Here is a 23130-nt window from a genome sequence, read left to right on the forward strand (position 1 = left end):
AACCGGGGAGAGGACCTGGCTGAGGAGGAGATGGAGGAGCTGCACGTATCCTCCAATCAGGAGGACATCGAAGGGAATGACAATGATGAGGTCCTCAAAGGAGAGGATGCCGACGATGAGGCCATCGCACTAGTCAGATGAGGCAGGTGCACTCAGGAGGCCCTCAAAGCCACAAGATTTGTGGAGGATGATGACAAGATGCAGTGAGGACAATCCTGACATCCTCATCTTGCATCTGTGAATGTTTGACTCCTGTGTGGCTGATGGCAGTGCACATACACTGGATAGTCAGGCTCATGTCATGGCGATGCAGCGGAGGCCCTAATAGTCGCTAGGTTCCAGGAGGATGATGACGACATGCAGTAAGGGCACTCCATAGATCTTCACATAGCCTCTGTGAATGTCTGACTCCTGTCGGGCTGAGGGCAGCTCACCTGTGCTCTGTGATCAGGGTCATATCATGGAGACGCAGCAGTGAAACTTTAAATGCACCTGATCCTTTGTCAGCCTTCAGCACCTGAGCCCTTCAGGAGCACTGCGTCACCGGTCACAGATGCTGAAGAGATGCGGGCCAGCCCCACCACAAAGGTACTGAGGGCACACAGAGAGAATGACGGAACTCTGTGACACCTGCCCACGACATTCTGAAGCAATAACAAGCATCATCGAGGTGCAGGCATCACTAATGTGTCCAGTGAGTGTGAGGCCGGACCATCACTTTACTCTGAAGGTTACACAATGCACAGGGAAGAGGCCCTGGATCGAGACCTGCCTTTATCTTGTGGAGGAACCAAGGTTTCACATCTGTGTGACACAAACACTGCTCCTCATAACAGGGAGCCACAGGCAAGGAGACATTCTTCGAGTTTATTTACAATAGTGAACATTAAGTAAAAATGACTAACACTCATGCCCAGGCTGTGCAACTACATCTTCTTAACCTTGCCACTACGCCGTGATGCTTCCCTGACATCCACAGCCAAGGTGGAGGCAGCCTGCTGACTGCTATGCCCTGTCTGTGATGACCTTGGCAAACATCCTCTGGAGGGCTGAGACCTGGAGGGCCCCGGCCTGCTTTCGGGGTCCTGCTGTGTGGCAGTGGCACCCTCCTCGGCCTGTGGAGCTGGAGCTGCTGGGGTCACAGGAAGAGGGGATTCGGATGGGCCGGACACTCCCGGAGTCACCCGGGTGGATGGTCCCAGGGTGAGCACCTGCTGATCCTCCTCCCGATGGGTGCCCGAAGGACCCTGGCTGACTCCTTGAGGAGAAGGGTCAGCTGGAGTGAGAGCCAGCTATCCCATACCCCTTTCGCGTTGACACTGTTGGAAGCCAACTATGGCATCAGCGATGGAGTTCAGCCTATGCAGCAGTGCAGGACCAATGTTCGGGACCATGGTGTCCATGATGGCTGCCATCCTACCAGTGCTGACCTTGGTGCATTGGCATCACATCAGACTGAAGGCCTCCATCATGCCTTGCAATCTGAGGAGTGCAGCGGACTATCCCTTCCTGATGTTCCAGAGCTTGCCTTTGCAGTTCCAGGAAAAGAGGTATGACTGAGCCCAGAGGCTCATCATCTGACTCGGACACTTCTAATCTCCAGCAGTTCCTTCGAGTACTGGAAACCTGGGATGTCCCTGCCGCCACCTGCTGTGCATCAGTGTGATGTGCTCACCAGATTGTGACCCCGAGGCTACTCTAGAATTAGGTCCCACTGAGGTGTGTGTCTCTGCGCTGGTGGAGGGTGTGGGTGAGCACGTCATTAGATTCTTCTTCCGAGGTGTCTTCAGGGCTTGAGTCGAGAACCTGGCTCACTGACTCCCTCGGCTGCTTCCCAGGTGTGCCTGTGAAAGCAAGGAGAGATAATTCATAAGACCATAAGACGTAGGAGCAGAAGTTAGGCCATTCAGACCATCGAGTCTGCTCCGCCATTCAGTAATGGCTGATAAGTTTCTCAAACCCATTCTCCCGCCTTTGCCCCGTAACCTTTTACCAATCAAGAACCTATCTATCTTGGCCTTAAATACACCCAATAACCTGGCCTCCACAGCCTTCTGTGGCAAAGAATTCCATAGATTCACCACTCTCTGGCTAAAGAAGTTTCTCCTCATCTCTGTTCTAAAAGGTCTTCCCCTTACTCTGAGGCTGTGCCCTCGGGTCCTAGTCTCTCCTACTAATGGAAACATCTTCCCCACGTCCACTCTATCCAGGCCTTTCAGTATTCTGTAAGTTTCAATCAGATCCCCCCTCATCCTTCTAAACTCCATCGAGTATAGACCCAGAGTCCTCAAACGTTCCTCATATGTTCCTCATGCATGGCAGAGGACTGAAGAACAGGAGAACTGACCCACAGTTGTCTGATGGATATTGCACTGCTGGATCCTCATTTGGTTGAGCACCGCTGACCTCATCAGCAGCACAGGAACGGTCCACATCACCACCGGCCAGCTGAATAACTCTATTTTCAAAGTCTGTGAAGGCTTTGTCAGGCATTCCTTCACCAGTCTGCGATCTCTCCCTTTTGTTGTAAGCCAGCTTGTCCTGCATGAAGACAGATGGAGAGAGTGTAAGTTGGACGCCTGCCAGGCCAGGTTAAAAGGATGTCTGGCATGTGTGGGTGGTGAATGGTGCCATGGATGGGATGAGGACATGATCCGCAGGGCAGATGAAGGTGTGTGTGTGAGAGAATGAATGGTCTCTTGAACTAGAAGTGAGTGAATCCCTGTGGATGTGTGATTGTTTTGTGAGCGTGAGATTTGAGAGTGATGAGAAGAGTGACTTACCCTGGCAGAACAGAGGAGATCATTCATCCTCTTTCAGCACTGGGTGTCTGTCCTCTTTTGCAGGGTGCTTGCGCTGACCACCTCTCATGCTGGATTGGTGACCTTGCTTGCTGGTCTTCACTCAGAGCGAGGGTAGAGGACTTCATGGTGGGACTTCACTGCATCCAGTAGGTGCCCAACGGAAGCATAACTAAATTTGAGGATAGTATGTTTCCTCCCTTTGGCAGTCATGACTTTGCAGCAGATCCAGTTCCTTAGAGAGTGCTAGCTCTGTAGAGGGGCACATATGACGCCCGGATCACTGAAGACCTGAGGTGATGGTAGGGCGGGAAAATCAGAGGCCTCCCTGCCTGGAATCCAACATGTTACCCGGGAATGCATTATTTATGAGGCAGGATTCTCCGGAAATCGGACGATATGGTGTGAAAACCTGCAATTGCAGCCAGCGGGTAAAACGTCCTTTTTCCCGTCCACAACCGCACTCTGTCTGCCACTTCGCAGAATCATAGAATTTTAACAGCACAGGAGGAGGCCATTCAGCCCATCGTGTCTGCACCGTCTCTCCAAAGAGCATCATGACCTAATGCCATTGCCCTGCCTTTTCCCCATACCCCTGCACATTGTTTCGATTCAAATAATTATCTAATGCCCTCCTGAATGCTTCGATTGAACCTGCCTCCACCACACTTCCAGACAGTGCATTCCAGACCCGAACCACTCGCTGTATGAAAAATATTTTTCTCACATCACATTTGCTTCTTTTGCAAATCATTTTAAATCTGTGCCCTCTTGTTCTTGATTCTTTTACGAGCGGGAACAGCTTCTCCCTATCTACTCTGTCCAGCCCCCTCATGATTTGAACATGTCTATCAAATCTCCTCTTAGCCTTCTCTCCAAGGAGAACAGTCCCAACCTCTCCAATCTATCCTCATAGCTGAAGTTTCTCATCTCTGGAACCGTTCATGTAAACCTCTTCTGCACATTCTCCAATGTGTTCACATCCTCCCTATAATATATGGTGCCCAGAACTGTACACAATACTCCAGCTGAAATCTAATGAGTGTCTTATATAAATTCAGCATAATCTCCCTGCTCTTGTACTCTATGCCCCTATTAATAAAGCCCAGGATACTATATGCTTTATTAACTGCTCTCTCCACACGTCCTGCCACCTTCAATGATCTATGTACATATACACCCAGGTCATTCTGCTCCTGCAACACCTTTCAAAATTTCACCCCTTATTTTATATTGTATGTCCATGTTCTTCCTACCAAAATGAATCACCTCACATTTCTCTGCATTGAACTTTATCTGCCACCTATCTGCCCACTCCACCAGCTCGTCTATATCCTCTTAAAGGTAAACAACAAAGCAAATAACAGTAGCAATGATCCCTCCACTGCTATCTGCTTTGGAGACTTGGACGCCCTACAATAGGAACCTCAAAAGCGCTGGAGAAGTCCCACCAGCAGCACCTTCACAAGATCCTCCAAATCCAGTGGCAAGAAAGGTGGTCCAACAGCAGTATCCTTCCCCACGCCAACTTGCCCAGCATTGAGGTGCTAATCACTAAAAACCAGCTCAACTGGGCAGGACATGTCGTTTGTATGCCTGACACCAGACTCCCAAATAAATAGCTCTACTTGGAATTCAGTCATGGCAGGAGAACAGTGGAAAGCCTTTAGGGACATCCTCAAAGCTTCTGTGAAAAGGTCAAACATACCCTTCGACTCATGGGAGTCCCTGGCTTGTGACTGACCTAAATGGAGAAGGTTCATTTGGGAAGGCACCAAATACATCAAGGGACTTCATTGGAAATGTGCAGAGGCAAAGTCGAGGCAAAGGGAGTGCACAAACCTCCAAACAACCCTCAAACTCCACCAGTCCCGCATGTGGCAGAGTTTGCAAATTGCATATTGGACTTATCAGCCATCTTAGAAACCACCAAACTAAAGCAGAAGTAAGTCCCTATCGAACCTGAGGGACTGTGTAAGAAGAAATAACAGTAAGAAGGTGGAACCAGCACAATTGGTTGTGCACCAAACTGTAGCTTCTTTGGTTGTCTGGATCCAAATTACCAATGGAGAACAATACACCCAGGGACGTGAGACCTACCAGCGTGTCTGCATGAGCAGATGTTTGCCCAATGGTCACATCTATGCCAGGAAAGTGGTTTGCACACCAAAGAAAGCCTCATCAAATGTTTTGTTTTTAAGAAGGGAACTGCCTTCCACAACACAGAGGACCAGGGATGATATGGCTGGGGTCAGGGTGGGTGGGGGGTTTTGAGCAATTCTCCAAGGCAGGCAAGTTTCTGACCACATACACAAACAAGCAAAAGAAATATATCCCAAGTGGCACTTGCACCATTGGTCACCCAGAATTGAGATGTTTTCTCACTCAACCCACAAGAGTAGGATCTGCACCGGTGGGAAGATACAGATAAGGGATACTTAGGGCTACAATTTTAATTTGAGTTAAAGTATCCAAAAATCAATGCTCTTTACCTTCGTGAGTCAATAAACCCCATTGAGTAAAGAGAAATTTCACCAATCAGAGCGTAGTCTGGAACCATCATAGCAACTGTACGGAACAAGGCCTGGAGAAATTAGAGCATAACGTGAATTAATTTTTAAAAATGCAAAGGTAAGTCAATAATAATCGTCAAGGAAGGATTCATTCATTCAGTTGATTCCATGACACCTTTGGTGTGTTATGCCCTCCAAAGAGCTCTTGTATCTTTAGTGCACTGTCCAAAAACAACCTGGATATGGAGTTTATTTTTTAATTGCAAATTCTAATTCACAAACAGCAAAAGGGATCTCATTGAAGGTTCTCAGCATTAAACCTCAGCTTTAGCTTGTAGCTATCTTTAATCTTAAGGAAAATAATCTTCCTTTAGGGGAGAAGGGGGAAGGAAAATAACTTTCAAATATGCAGCACATACTTCAAAAAAAAAACACACCTCAAAATGATTTATTTCACTCCTCAAACAATTAGGAACAAGTTTTTGTGAAAAATATAGTTAGGAAATCAACCTGTATAATGTAATGTTTATATGTGCCTTTTAAATGTCACTATTCAGTTTGTTTTTATATATACTATATGCTGCCATTTGCAAATTTAAGTTAGTTGCTAGGATTTGTTCAATACTTTATTGCATCATAAATCAGGAAGAAATATTTGAGTTTTACCTTAAGGTTGTCTGGAAGCTCAGCTCGACCAGCGTACCCAGGGTTCATGGTAATAAAGACTGAGCATGTTGGGTCGAGAGAAATTTCTGTACCCTCAAAGTAAAATGTTTTAAGATGCCTTATAATTGCTTGTTGGATACTGAGAATCTGTTGCGCAACTACAGAGAGTACTTCCACCTGGGGATCGAAATAACAATCCAACATTGTTATCACAGACGTTTTAAAACTCCACGCTACTTTTGTCATATCTGTGCTCCAGTGTGTGGATCGACCATGAGGGATAATAAATTACATTAATAATGTGTTAATCGAGTAAACTTTCTCTGAACTGCTTCCAATGCATTTACATCTTTCCTTAAATAAGAAGACCAATACTGCACGCAGGATGTATCTCCAGATGTGTCTCACCAGTGCCCTGTATAACTCAAGCATGACCTCCCTACTTTTGTAATCAATCCTCTTCACAATAAACAATACGTTCTATTAACTTTCCTAATTACTTGCTGTACCTGCATGCTAACCTTTTGTGACTCATACACTAGGACACCCAGGTCCCTCTGCACCTCAGAACTCTGCAACCTCTCACCGTTTAGATAATAGGCTTCTTTTTGATACTTCATGCCAAAATGGACAACCTCACATTTTCCCACATTATATCACATTTGCCAGATCTTTATGCACTCACATATCTATATTCTTTTGTAGCCTCCTCTTCACAACTTACTTTCCTACCTACCTTTGTGTCATCAGCAAATTTAGCAACCATACCACCATTAATAATACCGTTTTGAACGATTAGGACAAGTTCAGGAAGAGCCAAGTGCGGGCTCAGGATCCACTTTTCAGCCTGATGTTGGGGTCCCGCAGCCCTCAGTAAATTAATGTTGCTTTAATAGCACACTCCGAGGACGGGGTTTTCCAGTCCCACCCGCCGTGGGAATCGTCATGGGTGGCACAGGAAATTTGACGGACCAGCAAAGGGTCTGTTGACTTCAGGCTTATTATTGGATCACCAACAGGCATTAAAACAAGTAATTTTTTCCATCATAAAGTACCCAAAACTACATACATGGCCTAACCAGTGTTTTGTATCACTATTATTACTTTGTGTCCTTGTTCTCTGTTCCAATACAGCTAAAGAAATTGAGAAAGCTGTAAATCAGGAATTGGATGGGAGAGAGGAACTCAAAAAAATTACAATCAGCAGGGAAGTGGTATTCAGCAAATTGATGGAACTGCGGTTGACAAGTCCCCGGGTCCTGATTGATTTCATCCTAGGGTCTTAAAGGAAGTGATTAGTGAGAGAGTTGATGCTTTGGTTTTAATTTTCCAAGATTCAGGGAAGGCTCCATTTGATTGGAAAATAGCAAATGTAACTCCTTTATTCAAAAAAATGAGGGAGACAGAAAGCAGGAAACTATAGGCCAGTTATCCCTAGTTCTGAGTCAAATGACCTCAGCCAGACTGTAGTGGAAGCACCAAGTTTGACCTCATCATACCCGAGTTAGTGAGGGGAGAAATATAAAACAAACTAGGGTTCCTCCAGATTGCCACCCAGTGATCGCCACTGGAAAAGGGTTTGTGTATAAATGTTGGGTGATGACTGGCTCAGTTGCTGCTTTTTGTTTTACCCTAATCACCCATAATGAAATATCATACCAACATATACTGCCTTGGTTCACTTGGTCATTGTGCCATGGGAGTGGCTGGCACTCAAAGAATTGTGCACCAGCACCTACTTGTTAATGCAAAACCTTATAGATTCAAAACCCACTGCAGGAATTAAGCATAGATGCTCAAGTGAAGTTATGAGAGGGTGCTGTATTGTCACGTGTGCAATCCTTCAGGTGAAACTAGAGACCTTAAACTCCAGCCTATGCAAATTCCAACTCATTGAGAATTCCACTGTCTGAATCCTAATAAACAAGGAAAGTAATCCAAATTCAACATTTATGACTATATAGATCTTATCTTGATCTATTTCTTTTTAATTCTTTTATAGGGTGTGGGCATCGTGGGCATGGCCATCATTTGTTGCCCTTCCCTAATTGCCCTTGAGAGCAGTTAAGAATCAACCATATTGCTGTGGATCTGGAGTCACATGTAGGCCAAACCAGGGAGACATCTGAAGAATAGACCCCGAAGGACATTAGTGAACTAGATGGATTTTTAACAACAATCAATGATAATTTCATGGCCATTGCGAAGAATTCCAGAATTATTAATTCATTGAATTTAAATCCCGCCAGCTTCCATGATGGGATTTGAACCCATGTGCCCAGAGAATTAGCCTGGGATTCTGGACTGTTCATCCAGTGACATTATCACTACGCCACCGTCTTCTCCTCATAGGTTTAATTACCTCTATTCTGTTGAACTCATCAAAGCAGGCCCAGGCCCCAGATTGAGCAAGGCCTTTGAAGAATTTCCCCATGGCTTTATAATCCAGGCCATCAGAGCAGTTGAAAACTACACACTGTAAAGACACAGAAAAAGTGAGTGAAGTAGAACACCAAACTAAACCGCAACACCCAACGTAGGACAGCTCTATGAGTGAATCATTACAAATGGCACATTTATGGTAATTTAATGGCTCAGGACTTGCTGGGAGAATAAGAACAAGTTAAATGCCATCATTAGGATGTCAAAAAAAAATAGCAATTTCTGGTGAGGTAGAGATACTGCACAGGTTGCCACAAATTACTGGGCAATTTGCACCACTCTGCCATTAGCCCCGCTTGCCATCAATTTCCCCATAACTTTGCATTTGCACTGTTAATTACCTGTTAATTGTCTTCCTTGCCTGGGCAGTTACCTGCAAGACCGGATCATCTGCCTGTTTTAGAACTTTATTCTACAACATTTATTATTTTATTCTTTCCATTTCACCAGATTACCATCCAGGTGGTGAACAATAGCAGCTAATATTTATATGGCGCCTTTAACATATGAAATGTCCCAAGACGCTTCACAGGAGCATTACAAAACAAAGCATAACAGCAAGTCACATAAGGAGATATCCATGGTCAAAAGCTTGGTCAAAGAGATAGGTTTTAAGGAGTGTCTTAAAGGAGGATAGTGAGATAGAGAGGCTGAGAGGTATAGGGAGGGAATTTCAGAGCTTGGGGCCGAGGCAACTGAAGGTACAGCCACCAGTGATGGAACAATTATAATTGGGAATGCAAAAGTGGCCAGAATTACAGGAGTGCAGATATCTCTGGGGGTTGTGGGACTGGTAGAGATTACAGAGATAGGGAGGTGCAAAAGGTTGGAAGGATTTGAAAACAAGGTTGAGAATTTTAAAATCAAAACATTGCTGACTGTGAAGATGAACATTTACCCCAGTAATGTTAGACAATGATCTATTTCGTCTCTGTTAATTTTGAAATGAGTTCCCACATCATAAGATGACATATGGTCTAACTGGTTACATGTTAGAATTGAAACTACCTTGTGTTTTCATTCAAAGGATAGTTTGCTTAAGGTTTATTGTTTTATTATTTAAAAACATATCCTTGCCCTTTCATAGGTCGTTTTATAATTTGTTTTGTTAGTGTTTCTCCTTCAGGGTTGCATCTTCATCCAAAAGCACTGACAAGATATGACAATGATACTATCACATCCCTATGCAGATTGCTACTTGCATATACCATGTACCTGCCATACTAAAAGTAACCATCCCTGCACCGCAGCATAACTGCTGAAAATCAGTTTTTAAAAGAATTCTTTATAGTTAAGTCCCCGCTTAGCCATTTAATGTTGCCAGCTTCACTTTAACATCTTCTGCCAAACTTCCTCTTTCGTGGCCCGCCTGCTCACATGATCTTTCCTGTCGTGTTTCTGCCCTCTCCCTCAGTTGCTCTTACTTCTCCCACACTTACCTCTCCCACCATTGCCGATTCCAGGCCTTGCCTTCCAGCCTCTGTTCTTACCTTATCCCTGGACTCTGTTCTTCAGCTCTTAGCTCCTGGCTTCAGTTCTAAACTCACACTGAAATCCTGAGCTCTATCTGGTGGCAGAAGCTGGGCAGTACAGGTAGTCCTGGGACTTCAGCTGCTACCTCACCAACCAACTTCTGCCACTAGATGGAGTCCGGTCAATCTAAAAGTACTGTATTGGAGATGAGTGTAATTTTTTTAAACAATTTGCATAGTATTTTATATTGTATTTCTTTCATAGTTAGTGATATATTTTATTTTGTAGGTTACTTAAGCTAGGAACTCACAGTGGTGTAGTACTGCAACTCGTAAATTACTTTTTCCGGGTGAGCAAAATCTAAAGGAGCCTAACTCTTGCTTTAACATTGAATCCTATGAGAACCTATGATTCACTTAAAGTTGTTTCACTTAACATCACAATTTTCAGGAACGTAACCACAATGAGGACTTACTATAGTTCATTTAGCAGATTCTCAATATGAGCATTTCTTCCATCAGCAATAGCAATTAAGATGACCATTCCTTTATAATTCAGTTACATAAGCACTCAGGGGTATGTGTGTATTGGGTGGTGGTGGGGGTGGGGTGGGGTGGGGTTGGGGGGGGGGGGGGGGGGGGTGTGGGGGGGGGCTGTGGATTGGCTGCTCCATTCAGGGGATGGGAGGTGGGGTCAGAGCAGCTTTAAAAACCAATAGGAGCATCAAGCCTGTCCCCGCAGAAGACATCCATAATCAACAGAACATGAAACAACATTAATGCTGGAAGTGAAGAAACCGCATGGTCATATTCTCTATGCTGAAAGAGGAAACATACTGACTGCTTGCAACTAAAATGTTCTGAAATATAAAAATGGAAGGACAGTGATGTCAATAAATAGGGCAAACAGAAATAAGGTGCGGGTAATGTGTAAACAAATGAAAACAGCAGAGGAAATTGGTACATTTAAATTTTTAAAAATTGGTTAAAATAAAAGCAAAAAGCAGCAAGCACTTACGTAACATCTCACAGTGATAGTTACCTGCTTGGCTACAGCTTTTGCTAAATCTTTTGTGGTTTCTGTTTTGCCAGTTCCAGCAGGTCCTTCAGGTGCACCACCAAGATTTAATTTTAAGGCCCCCATCAATGTCCTAAACGTATTACAAGAAAAGTACACTAAGTATAATCAGGTGACTAAAGATAAGTTAATATGTGAATCTCATTGATTCTCTAAATTACCAAGACTGAATATTTAATGTAATTTAAAGTGAGATTTACATTTAGAATGCTTCAATCTGTAACGGTTTAGAAAGAGGTTTTTAAAGTTGGTACAGAAAGAATGTGCTTCTATTTATATGGTTTTATATTACTTAATTGAACTAATTGACACTGAACCTGTTCTGTTTACACTGTGTTACTTTGAATGAACTGCACTTGCAGAGTATTATGCTACCTAATGTCAAACTCCAAATGCCAGGTATATTCTTATGGTGTGCACTGTTTATATTTGTCATAAGTTGCATTTTGGTTAGGCACAATGAGAAAAACCTTATTCCAGGAGGCTTTTGCTGTCTCACAAAGCAAAAGGAGGGGAACTGTGGTCATTAGAAAAGCAACCCCATAGTATATAAAGGAACATGAGTGACTACATAACACACTTCTAGGTACACATGCACTGAAAAACAGAATTGATGTTTTTCTAAATTTCCTGATGATCCAAAGATAGGTAGGAAAGTAAGTTGTGAAGAGGACATAAGGAGACTACAAAGAGACATAGATAGGTTAAGTGAGTGAGCAAAGATCAGGCAAATGAAGTATAATGTGGACAAATGTGAAATGGTCCATTTTAGCTGGAAGAATAAAAAAGCATATTATCTAAATGGTGAGAAATTGCAGAGCTCTGAGGTTCAGAGGGGTCTGGGTGTCCAAGAGCATGAATCGCAAAAGGTTAGCATGCAGGTACAGCAAGTAATTAGGAAAACTAATAGAAAGTTATCATTTATTGCAAGGGGAATTGAATATAAAAGTAGGGAGGTTATGCTTCAGTTGTGCAGGACATTGGTGAGACCACATCTGGAATACCGTGTACAGTATTGGTTTCCTTATTTAAGGAAGGATGTAAATGCATTAGAAGCAGTTCAGAGAAAGTTTACTAAATGGGTGGATTATCTTATGAGGAAAGATTGGACAGACAAGGCTTTTATCCACTGGAGTTTAGAAGAGTAACAGGCAACTTGATTGAAACATATAAGATCCTGAGAGGTCTTGACAGGGTTGCAGTGGAAAGGATGTTTCTTCTTGTGGGAGAATCTAGAACTCAGGGTCATTGTTTAAAAATAAGGGGTTGCTCATTTAAGACAGAGATGAGGTGAAATTTTTTCACTCAGAGGGTAGAGAGTCTTTGAAACTCCCTTCCTCAAAAGGCAGTGAATGCAAAGTCTTTGAATGTTATCAAGGCCCAGCTAGATGGATTCTTGATAAGCAAGGGGGTGAAGGGTTACCAGGGGTGGGCAGGAGGTTACAGTCAGATTAGTCATGATCTTATTGAACGGTGGAGCAAGGTCAAAGGGCTGAGTGTCCTACTCCTGTTCCTAGTTCATGTGTTTGTATGTTGTTTTGGCAACCTCCTTTGTCTGTAATCTCAAATAGAAAACTTACAATCATTGCTGAAATATTGCCAAATATTGACAACTGTGAATCATGAATGTTCACTGAGAACTGACTTGAGACTTCCCAACGTGGTTCAATTGCCACTAAAGCGCTGAATTCCAGAGGTGAGGTGAGAATGACTGCCCTTGATATCAAGGCAGCATTTGATCAAGTGTGGCGTCAAGGAGCCCTTTCAAAACTGGAATCAATGGGAATCAGGACAAAAGCTTTCTGCTGGTTGGAGTCATACCTAGTACAAAGGAAGATGTTTGTGGTTGTTGGAGGTCAATCATCTCAGTTCCAGGACATCAGTCCAGGAGCGTTCTAGGCCCAACCATCTTTAGCTGCTTCATTAGTGACCTTCCTTCCATCATAAGGTCAGAAGTGAGGATGTTCGCTGATGATTGCACAATGTTCAGCATCATTCGTGATTCCTCAGATGCTGAGTCCATGTCCAAATGCAGCAAGACCTGAACAATATACAGCCTTGGACTGACAAGTGGCAAGTAAAATTCATGCCACACAAGTGCCAGGCAATGTCCATCTCCAACAGGAGAGAATCTAACTGCAGCCCCTTGACATTCAATGGCGTTAGTATCACTGAATCCCCACTATCAACATCCTGGGGGCTACCATTGACCAGAAGCTGAACTGAACTAGCCATATAAATACTGTGGCTGCAAGAGCAGGTCAGAGGCTAGGAATCCTGTGGGGAGTAACTCACCTTCTGACTCCCCAAATCCTGCCCAATATCTACAAGGCACATGTCAGGAGTGTGATGGAATATTCTCCACTTGCCTGGATGAGTGCAGCTCCAACAACATTCAAGAAGCTTGACACCATCCAGGACTAAGCAGCCCACTTGATTGGCACCCCATCTGCCACCTTCAACATTCAATCCCTCCACCAGTGACGCAGAGTGGCAGCAGTGTGTACTATCTACAAGATGCACTGCAGCAACTCACCAAGACTCCTTAGACAGCACCTTCCAAACTCAACCACTACTATCTAGAAGGACAAGGGCAACAGACACATGGGAACACCACCAGCTGGAAAATCCCCTAGAAGTCACTCACCATCCTGACTTGGAAATATATCACTGTTCCTTCACTGTTGCTGGGTCAAAATCCTGGAACTCCCTCCCTAACAGCACTGTGGGTGTATCTACACTACCTGGACTGCAGCGGTTCAAGAAGGCAGCTCACCACCACCTTCTCAAGGGCAATTAGGGATGGCTAATAAATGTTGGCCTAGCCAGTGATGCCCAAGTCCAATGAATGAATAAAAAAGACTTGTTATCAGGAGGATACCCGCATCCTCCTGGCACAGTTGAAATTGATCCAAATTCTCAGATGAAAGATCAGTATTCAGGAGTGCATTCAAATAAAACATCTTCACACCTGCTTGGTCTCTAATTAAAGCCACACCAAAAAAGTATTTAATTGGAGCCAATCTACACATTTATGAAACTACATGAACTGTGGAAAGGGTTGATATTTCTGAAAGACAGTTTTGGTTGGTCTCTCTTCAGTAGTTTCAAACTAAAGTATAAACAGAAGGAAAGCTAGGTGCACATCTTTTTAATAGAAGGACAGAGGTGAACTGATAGGTAAATTAGCCAATCTGCAGCCTGAATGCCAACAATGGGTGTAAATCTTCCTTCAATGACAAATTTTGTGAAGACACAATAAATTACCTTGTGAAATTTATCAATCTTCCCTGTAAACATTTTCTATTCGAGAAGCCCAAAAATGCCTATCAACAATACTCCCCTTGAAAATGCAAGGTTCTGTTTCTTTCAGAAGAAGAATATGTGCTTTATTGTACCTGTAGCATCGATCAGTGAGAGGTGTTATGACGAGTCTTGCAGAATTGCCCAGATATTCATAACCATATGTCAGAACTGTAGTGATCATTCGCACAATAACATCATTCTCTTCCCAGTAGTACCTCAGCTGGGAAATCCACATAAAATCATTGAGGCTTGATACTTTAGCATCTGCCAGTTCAGAAACCACATCACGTGCTGCAGGAACAGAACATACAATCGGATATGCCGTGCACCATTTAAATATCGTTTTCCTCATTTTCCCCCCTGCCTTCCTCTCCTGAGGCACAGGCATGTACCTCATAGGGATACATTTCCATAAATGGACTCACTCCCCAGTACATGGCTTCAATGTTGGAGCCTCAACAATAGTCTGTAGGACCTCATCCATGTAGAGTCCTGTCCTCACCTAGCCATGAAACACATACTGTCTATCAGAAGGAGTTACTGTAAAGCATTCAGGGGCAGGAACCAAGGCCAATTTTGCTTCCCTAATTTGCTGTGGCCAATTATTGCATTCGTACTGCTGCCCAGTGAGGCCTTTCAGAGTCCAGGGATCAGACCTGAAATATTAATCACCTTTAGAAAATGGGTGGGAACACCACCAACTGCAAGCTCCACACACCATCCTGATTTGAAACTTTATCACTGTTACTTTTACAGTTGCTGGGTCAAAATCCTGGAACTCCCTTCCTGGCAATACTGTAGGTGTACCTACACCCAGGTGGACTGCAATGGTTCAGGAAGGTGCCTCGAGGGGCAATTAGGGATGAGTAACTAATGCTGGCCTTGTCATTAACACTCATAACCTATGGAAGAATTTTAAAAAATTGCATGCAGAAACAAGCTAGATCTGTAGCAGGTAAGCATTGTTGTAGATATGATACTGGACTAGCAACCCAGACGTTAGGAGCTCAAGTCATAATGAAACTGATTCAGTAATTCCCTCCAAACAAGGAAGCCTGCCCTGTGCGCATTATGTTGCTGACTCTCAATACCCCCAGTTGTCAGGGCAGCTAAAGTTGAGCAATAACTGTGGTTTTCCCAGCACTGCCCCTATTATGAGAACACATTAGGGAAGAAATTCATCTCAGGCAATGGTACAAAATGAGCAGTATTGGATTTGCCTGTTGTACATATTGCCTGATATTCAGCTCCACTGCAGTCAGTCAATGGGATTAAATGTCAGGCACGGCCTATCCAATACTGCCCATTTTGCATCACCACCCGAGAGGAATTTCTACCTTGTTTTTTTTAAGATAATGTGACATTACTGAAACAAGCAATTACTGTTATTCCCTCACAAATATGAGAGACTGTAATTGATCAATTACCATGTACATCAATGACAGTGAGTGCTCCCAGAGTCATGCGTTCTCCACTAGATAGCTTTCCTCGCACTAGTTCCACAATTTCATTGATTTGTTCGTTGCTTTTCTTTAGATAATCCTTCAAAATAATAATAAAATGTTGATGTACTTAGCCAATAATCGGTGTAATAATTGAGGAAAGGTGCAGTTCTTAAAATAAACACTCAAAATTTCAATTATTTTACTCCCCCAGCTTTGGGTTCCCCTCACGCCCTGAAAAGGATAGTTTAGACAAGCCTCTTACTTCCAAGACTTCTCCAACCTTGCTATAACCTATTAGCTGAAGCACATTATTGCTGCCAAAAGTGCCTCAGAGACTCAGTTATTTAAGGTTGCATCAACACTACAAGTTTACGTATGAAGCAGCTGGATGGCAGGGTTGTTGTATGAGGAGAGATTGGGCCGACTAGGCCTGTATTCACTGGAGTTTAGGAAAATGAGAAGGGTTCTCATTGAAAGATATAAAATTCTGACAGGGATACAGGAATGATGTTTCCTCTGGCTGGGGGAGTCTAGAACAAGAGGGTCACTGTCTCAGGATACAGGGTAGGCCATTTAGGACTGAGATGAGGAGAAACCTCTTCACTTAGAGGGTGAGGAATTCTCTACCACAGGGGCTGTGGAGGCCAAGTCACTGAATATATTTAAGAAGCAAATAATTTCTAGACTCTAAGGGCATCAAGGCATATGGGGAGAGCGCAGGAGTATGGCGTTGAGATAGAGGATCAGCCATGATCATATTGAATGGAGGAGCAGGCTCAAAGGGCCAAATGACCTAGTCCTGCTTCTATTTTCCTATGTTTCTATGATTTCAGCTTTGTATCGATGCTGAGCGTGTGTGATGAAGCTCAGGCATTAAAGTCCAAACTGACTCCAAAGTGAAGAAGAGAAAGACTCTTGTCTCCAAGATGTCTCAATTAATTTTGTTCCACTGTCAGGTCAGGTCCTGGCTTCAGATTCAGGCTGTTTTTATATCATTACTGCATTTCTATCATAATTACTTTGTATCTACAGTACAGTTGCTGTGTGAATGTACCTTAAGGGTAAGTTTTATTGATTTTCTGCTAACTGCACAACTTTGTTATAGATACAGCTGTCATTCACAGATAGCTGCCTTACTGGGGACATCAGGCATTGCACAGACAAAGGTGCATCCACATATTCTCCTTATCTCAGCTTCACCATTTCACAATTCCTGTCCTTTACAAAGGAATTTACAAACCTTTATGGTAAAATCAGCGTAAGCTTTTCCAATTGAAAACTGGCATGTGTATTCCAATAGCTGTTTGTCTTCAGCTAGCGGGCAAACATGGAAGGGAACAATAGAGTCCAGAAACTCTACTGAGGTGCCTTTACCACATTTTCTGGCTGCTAACCCATCACCCCTGCACCCTTCCTGCTTCCTCGGACATTATGAAAACATCATTGTACTACAATCTGCAACACATTGTGACTTAAAAACAAGTTGTAAACATATATACATAGGAACATAAGCTTGTAGACATATACACGTAGGAACATGAGCTTGTATGCATATACACGTATGCATTCACATGTATACATTTACATGTATCTTGTGTACATATACACATAGGAACAGGGGCTTGTTTCAGCTTACTGTTAAAGTTCCATCTCTAATTGCCTTGGAGACCTGACTGGTCCAGTAGACTGTGGACACTGATATCACCACCTGCCCAGGCCACTGAAGAACCCATTTTCTGCGAGGTAGCTACAAATCCAAAAAAAAAAACGCTTTAAAATTATTTTCAATCACAAATAGGAAAAGTTATTTATGTTTGCGGTGCACAGGATACTTTTCAAAGCCAATGTGTAGACAAAACTCATTTTCTCAGATATATTCAACATATATTCCTCAAACTCCAACATTTTTCTACTTTGCCCACAGAAGAACCATGCCCAACCAGTTGGAGGGGCAAAAGCTCTCCATAATCTAGTCTGCACTGGGTCATGACCAGTAATGGAGACGCTATACTCTATTGCTGAAGCACCATAGATTCATACAGTTCAGAAGAATGCCATATGTGTGTGTCACCTTGTTGAGCTGAATTTGTCAACAAGCTAATGGTAAAGGAACACAGCTACAATCCCAATAACTGATGAATTTTAAAAAGAGATATGCATTTCCCAGTGACTGACTCAAAAGATCACAAGATTTCACATTTTAAGACTTTTGCTGTAACAAATATATTACAATCAACATAGACTAAACATTAAGATAAAAGCAAAATACTGCAGATGCTGGAAATCTGAAACAAAAACAGAAAATGCTGGAAAAACTCAGCAGATCTAACAGCATCTGTGGAGCGAAAAATAGAGTTAACATTTCAAGTCAGTATGACTCTCCACTGAAGAATCGTACAAACTCAAAACATTAATTCCGTTTTTCTCTCCACAGATAGACTAAACATTACTTGATAGGCAACGAATACAATTCAAAATTAATTAAGAAAACAATTAATTAGTGAATTAAGTTCGATGCAATAATACAAAAAAAAAGGTGTTGTGCTGCAACTGTAGGATGTGGGAGCTCCTGGATGCCAGTGTAATCTGGGACAGATGCCAGTCTTCAACCAATTGAATTCGCTCCTCATGACATCAAGAAATGGCTGAAGGCACTGGATACTGCAAATGCTATGAGCCCTGACAATATTCCGGCAATAGTACTGAAGACTTGTGCTCCAGAACTTGCCGTGCCCCTAGCCAAGCTGTTCCAGTACAGCTACAACCCTGGAATCTACCTGGCTATGTAGAAAATTGCCAAGATATGTCCTGTACACAAAGAGCAGAACAAATCCAACCCAGCCAATTACCGCCCCATCAGTCTACTCTCCATTATCACTAAAGTAATGGAAGGGGTCTTCAACAGTGCTAGAATTCGGCACTTGCTTAGCAAAAACCTGCTCACTGATGCCCAGTTTGTGTTCCGCCAGGGCCACTCAACTCATGACTTCGTTACAGCCTTGGTTCAAACATGGACAGAAGAGCTGAACTCCCGAGGTGAGGTGAGAGTGACTGCCCTTGACATCAAGGCCGCACTTGACCAAGTGTATCATCAAGGAGCCCTAGCAAAACTGGATTCAATGGAAATCAGGGGGAAAACTGATTGGAGTCATACCTAGCACAAAGGAAGATAGTTGTGGTTTTTGAAGGTCAGTCATCTCAGCTCCAGGACATTACTGCAGGAGTTCTTCAGGATAGTGTCCTCGGCCCAAACATCTTTAGCTGCTTCATCAATGACCTTCCCTTCCATCATAAGGTCAGAAGTGGGGATGTTCGATGATGATTGCATAATGTTCAGCACCATTCACAACTCCTCAGGTACTGAAGCAGTCCATGTCCAAATGCAACAAGACCTGGATAATATCCAGGCTTAGGCTGACAAGTGGCAAGTAACATTCAATGGCATTACAATCACTAAATTCCCCACTATCAACATCCTGGGAGTTACCATTGATCAGAAACTGAACTGGACTAGCCATATAAATACTGTGGCTAACAGCAGGTCAGAGGCTAAGAATCCTGCGATAAGTAACCCATCTCCTGACTCCCCAAGCCTGTCCACCATCTACAAGGCACAAATCAGGAGTCTGATGGAATACTCTCCACTTGCTTGGATGAGAGCAGCTCCCACAACACTCAAGAAGCTTTACATCATCCAGGACAAAGCAGCCCACTTGAATGGCACCACATCCACAAACATTCACTCCCACTACCAACGCACAGTAGCAGCAGTGTGTACCATCTACAAGATGCACTGCAGGAATTCACCAAGGCTCCTAAGATAGCACCTTCCAAACCCACGACCACTACCATCTAGAAGGACAAGGGCTGCAGATAGATGGGAACACCACCACCTGGAAGTTCCCCTCCAAGTCACTCACCATCCTGACTTGGAAATATATCGCTGTTCCTTCACTGTCGCTGGGTCAAAATCCTGGAACTCCCTCCTTAACAGCACTGTGGGTGTACCTACACCACATAGACTGCAACAGTTCAAGAAGGCAGCTCACCACCACCTTCTCAAGGGCAACCAGGGATGGGCAAAAAATGCTGGCCCAGCCAGCGAAGCCCACATCCCATGAATGAATGAGAAAAAAGGTGATGTGCTGCAACTGTAGGATGTGGGAACTCCTGGATGCCAGTTTAATCCCAGACAAAAACATCTACAGTAAATTTCTGTGGCTTGAGGAGATTCAGCTCAGAGTCATTGAGCTGGAAGCAGAGTTGCAGACACTGCGATACATCAGAGGGGGTAAGTGTTATCTGGACACTTTGCTCCAGGAGGCGGTCACACCCTTGGGATAGTGTCTTCTCATTTGGTCAGTGGTCAGGGACAGGAGGGTGTGACTGCAAGTAAAAGAGGTAAGGGGAATCGAGAAGGTAAAAGTGGAGCAGCCTCAGTGCTTGCAATTGTCCAACAATTGTGCAGATGAGAGTTTCCTTTTGACAGCTCCTTTTGACAGTTCCATGAGCTTGGCAGCTCCAATGAGTTTATGCAATTTTTCCACACATTCATGTCTACATTTAACAATCCCAAAGGGCACATTATCTCTCCCAAAGAGCACCTGATTTCCCCAAGAGGTGCCCTAGGAACATATCCAAAAGGGTACCTCAGCCCTCTAAAGATCTCCAGTAGTTTTAGACATCCTACCAGGCCTAAAATGCACAAGTTGTGTTTTGGATATCCCAGCAACGAAAATGAGATCAGCCTGAGGCAGCTGCACTTTAACATGTGCAGCTGCTTCTGTGAAACACAGGTGTGCTCATTAGAACCTGCTGCAATACTCCCCCTAAAAAAATGGTAGGTGCCATGTTCTAGAATTGGTCCTCGGCCACCATTTTCGTAAAGACAGAGAGGCTCTCCATCTTTATGAAAATTCATGTCCCAGAGGCAGTGGGGAGAAACCTCAGAATCCAAAACCTATGGGGACTGGGCGGGGTGTAGCGGCAAAAGGGAAGAAACTAGGATATGAAAACAAAAACTGGCAGTAATAATTTGTTGATCAAAAAGGAAAATATCAATTATTTTTGCTAGATCAATGATATATTTAGTATACATGCACACTCTGCCTTGGAATTGTAGAATGTAGGTTTGTATCTCTGATTCTGACAATGGTCTGTCATGTAGAGAAGGCATCTATGTGTGAGTTGCCGGCGCAAAGATGAGCGAGAGAATCAAAAGGTGTACACCTACTAATAGCTGGTCATGTATGGGCTATCTGCCTACCCTCGTGATCATAAGAGCAGGTTTGTGAGAGGAACCCAAAAATAGGAATCATTTTGGGGTGGAAATTCCCTAACACACAAACACTCTGATGTACAGCTGGGAAAGACCAGCAATGTCACAACACGACCAATCAACAGCTGACATGAGATTCAAGTTTGAAAGTCCACCGGCTCAGCATTTGCCTTGCTCTTGGTGAGGTCAATGACAATCTGGGCTAAATAGAGGCAACTGTTAGCTCAGGCTAGTATTCCGTTTTTGAAATCTCTTGGCAAGCTCCAGTTTTATGAATGTTGTGAAGATGCAGTACAGGACGTGTAGCGCTTCTGGAGTAGTAGCAAGGAAAAATTATGGTGAGTCATCCCTGGGCTATGCTCTTATACCTTGCAGCTAATTCAAGAGTAGGAAAGATGATGCATGGAAGCAAGTAACATGAGATTGCCGGGTGTGGTAGATCCTGATAGAGCTGATTCTGTTTTTTGTTTTGATTTTGCAACTCTATACTGGGATTATAGCAATTGATTTTGTTTCAGAACAAGTGTATCATGAGTATTCTAGCATAATTGGAGTAGCAATAAAAAAAATTAAACTGAATAAAGAAATGGTAAAAAAAATCCATAGGAATAATAATAAGCAATAGAAAAGTGGAGCCAGTTTGCCATATTAATACTAATACAGCCAAAAATATACCTGCAAGATTTTAGTGCCTTCGGCTGGAATTTTCCAGCCCCTACCGCAGCGGGACCGGTGAGCCATTGAAATCTCGGTTCACATCGGCGGGAACGGAAGATCCCATCGCTGAGGGGCTGGAGAATTCCGGCCTTAATCTTATAAAAATGTGTAAACAAAATGGACTAATTGTGATTGACAGTTAAGTCCTGTTACCTGAACGTAGTGGGAAATACCTTCCTTGATGACGTGCTTTATGCTGCTAAGCATCATCCCTTCAACTTGCAAAAGCCACTTCTCCACCATACCCTACAATTGAGAAAGTGCACAAAGGAAAAATTAATTTCTATCAGATTTGGGATGCATCAGAGAGGACTGATTTTATAAAACTGCTTGATGTCAGGAATGCACATCAGGAAGTTATGGGGCCTGTCCCCACAATTTTCTGACTATTAAATTTAATGGGGAGTACACCTGAAATTTTCCAATATGTGTTCTCAGCAGGTGAGGTTGACTTCTGCAAGCAAAATCTTGTGTAACTGGCCTTTGGATTTTCTGCCCCTCTATACTCAATGGGGTGACATTGGGCAAATTATTGTTAATAACCAGTCACTCACTGCCTGCAATCTGGTTCCAGCAAATTGCAACAGGCTTTATCGCTCTTGTCGTTTTTACACGTAATTAAGGGCCAGGTCTATTTCGGAAGTGGTGTCCTGTAACTCAAAGTAGCCCTTCGTATTGCTCTGAACATCTAAAACGTCTTCTTTTAAAAATAAGCAGTGCCCGGGTGCATAATGGACTAGCACATAACCTGTTAATTCATTCTGAATCCAGTTTCTGTGGATCCAAATTACAACCGCCATTCTCAAGTTAAAACTGCTCGAGCCTCACCCAGCTAACTAACATAGCCGCACCTCGCTATTTAACGCGTGTAAGACAAAACGTGACTTTGCTGCCATAACGTCGGTAAATTTCCCACAAAAAAAATTGTCCGCGGCAGGACCCAAACCACTGGGGCAGAATTTCACGGCAGCGGGATTTTACCTTCCCGCTGAAGTCAATGGGGTTTATAATGTCTCGCCGCATTTTACAGCCCCGTCCTCGCCAAACCAGGGCCGTAAAATTCTGTCCCTGGTGTCTAATGTTTTATGGCCAATTTTTAACATTAAAAAAAAATTTCTCCTTATTGAGAGATACATTGTATTTTCTGTATCGTTGATTTTTTAAAATTGCGTCACAATCTAACAATAAGATGACAGAAGCTGTCCTGTGCTTTCCTCAGGTTCATATTTTTAATGCTAATTTCCACTGGTTTTTACATTCCAACGTATGCTACTAGGATTCTGATTAAATTGCAACATAAATGGCTGCCAGGAAGATAGGTGAAAAAAAGGAGTATAAATTTCCATCTTAAATATAAATCGCACAGACAGCTCAACTGACATGGCTTGTTGGAGACTTGATTGGTTAATGCT

General features: G+C 43.3%; 1 protein-coding gene across 1 annotated transcript in view; it reads right to left on the reverse strand.

The window, feature by feature from the left end:
- Positions 1-23130, reverse strand: part of dnah3 (dynein axonemal heavy chain 3) — a 170740-nt gene that overhangs the window by 68364 nt on the left and 79246 nt on the right. The window contains exons 24-31 of the mRNA XM_041206203.1: positions 21872-21964; positions 17360-17470; positions 15706-15820; positions 14371-14569; positions 10937-11045; positions 8343-8456; positions 5981-6157; positions 5294-5385 (exon numbers count right to left, since the gene is read on the reverse strand). Of these exons, the coding sequence (XP_041062137.1) occupies positions 5294-5385; positions 5981-6157; positions 8343-8456; positions 10937-11045; positions 14371-14569; positions 15706-15820; positions 17360-17470; positions 21872-21964 (1010 nt within the window). The remainder of the gene's footprint in view (positions 1-5293; positions 5386-5980; positions 6158-8342; positions 8457-10936; positions 11046-14370; positions 14570-15705; positions 15821-17359; positions 17471-21871; positions 21965-23130) is intronic.

Source organism: Carcharodon carcharias, chromosome 15 (assembly GCF_017639515.1).
Source record: "Carcharodon carcharias isolate sCarCar2 chromosome 15, sCarCar2.pri, whole genome shotgun sequence".
In the NCBI taxonomy this organism is placed as follows: domain Eukaryota; kingdom Metazoa; phylum Chordata; class Chondrichthyes; order Lamniformes; family Lamnidae; genus Carcharodon; species Carcharodon carcharias.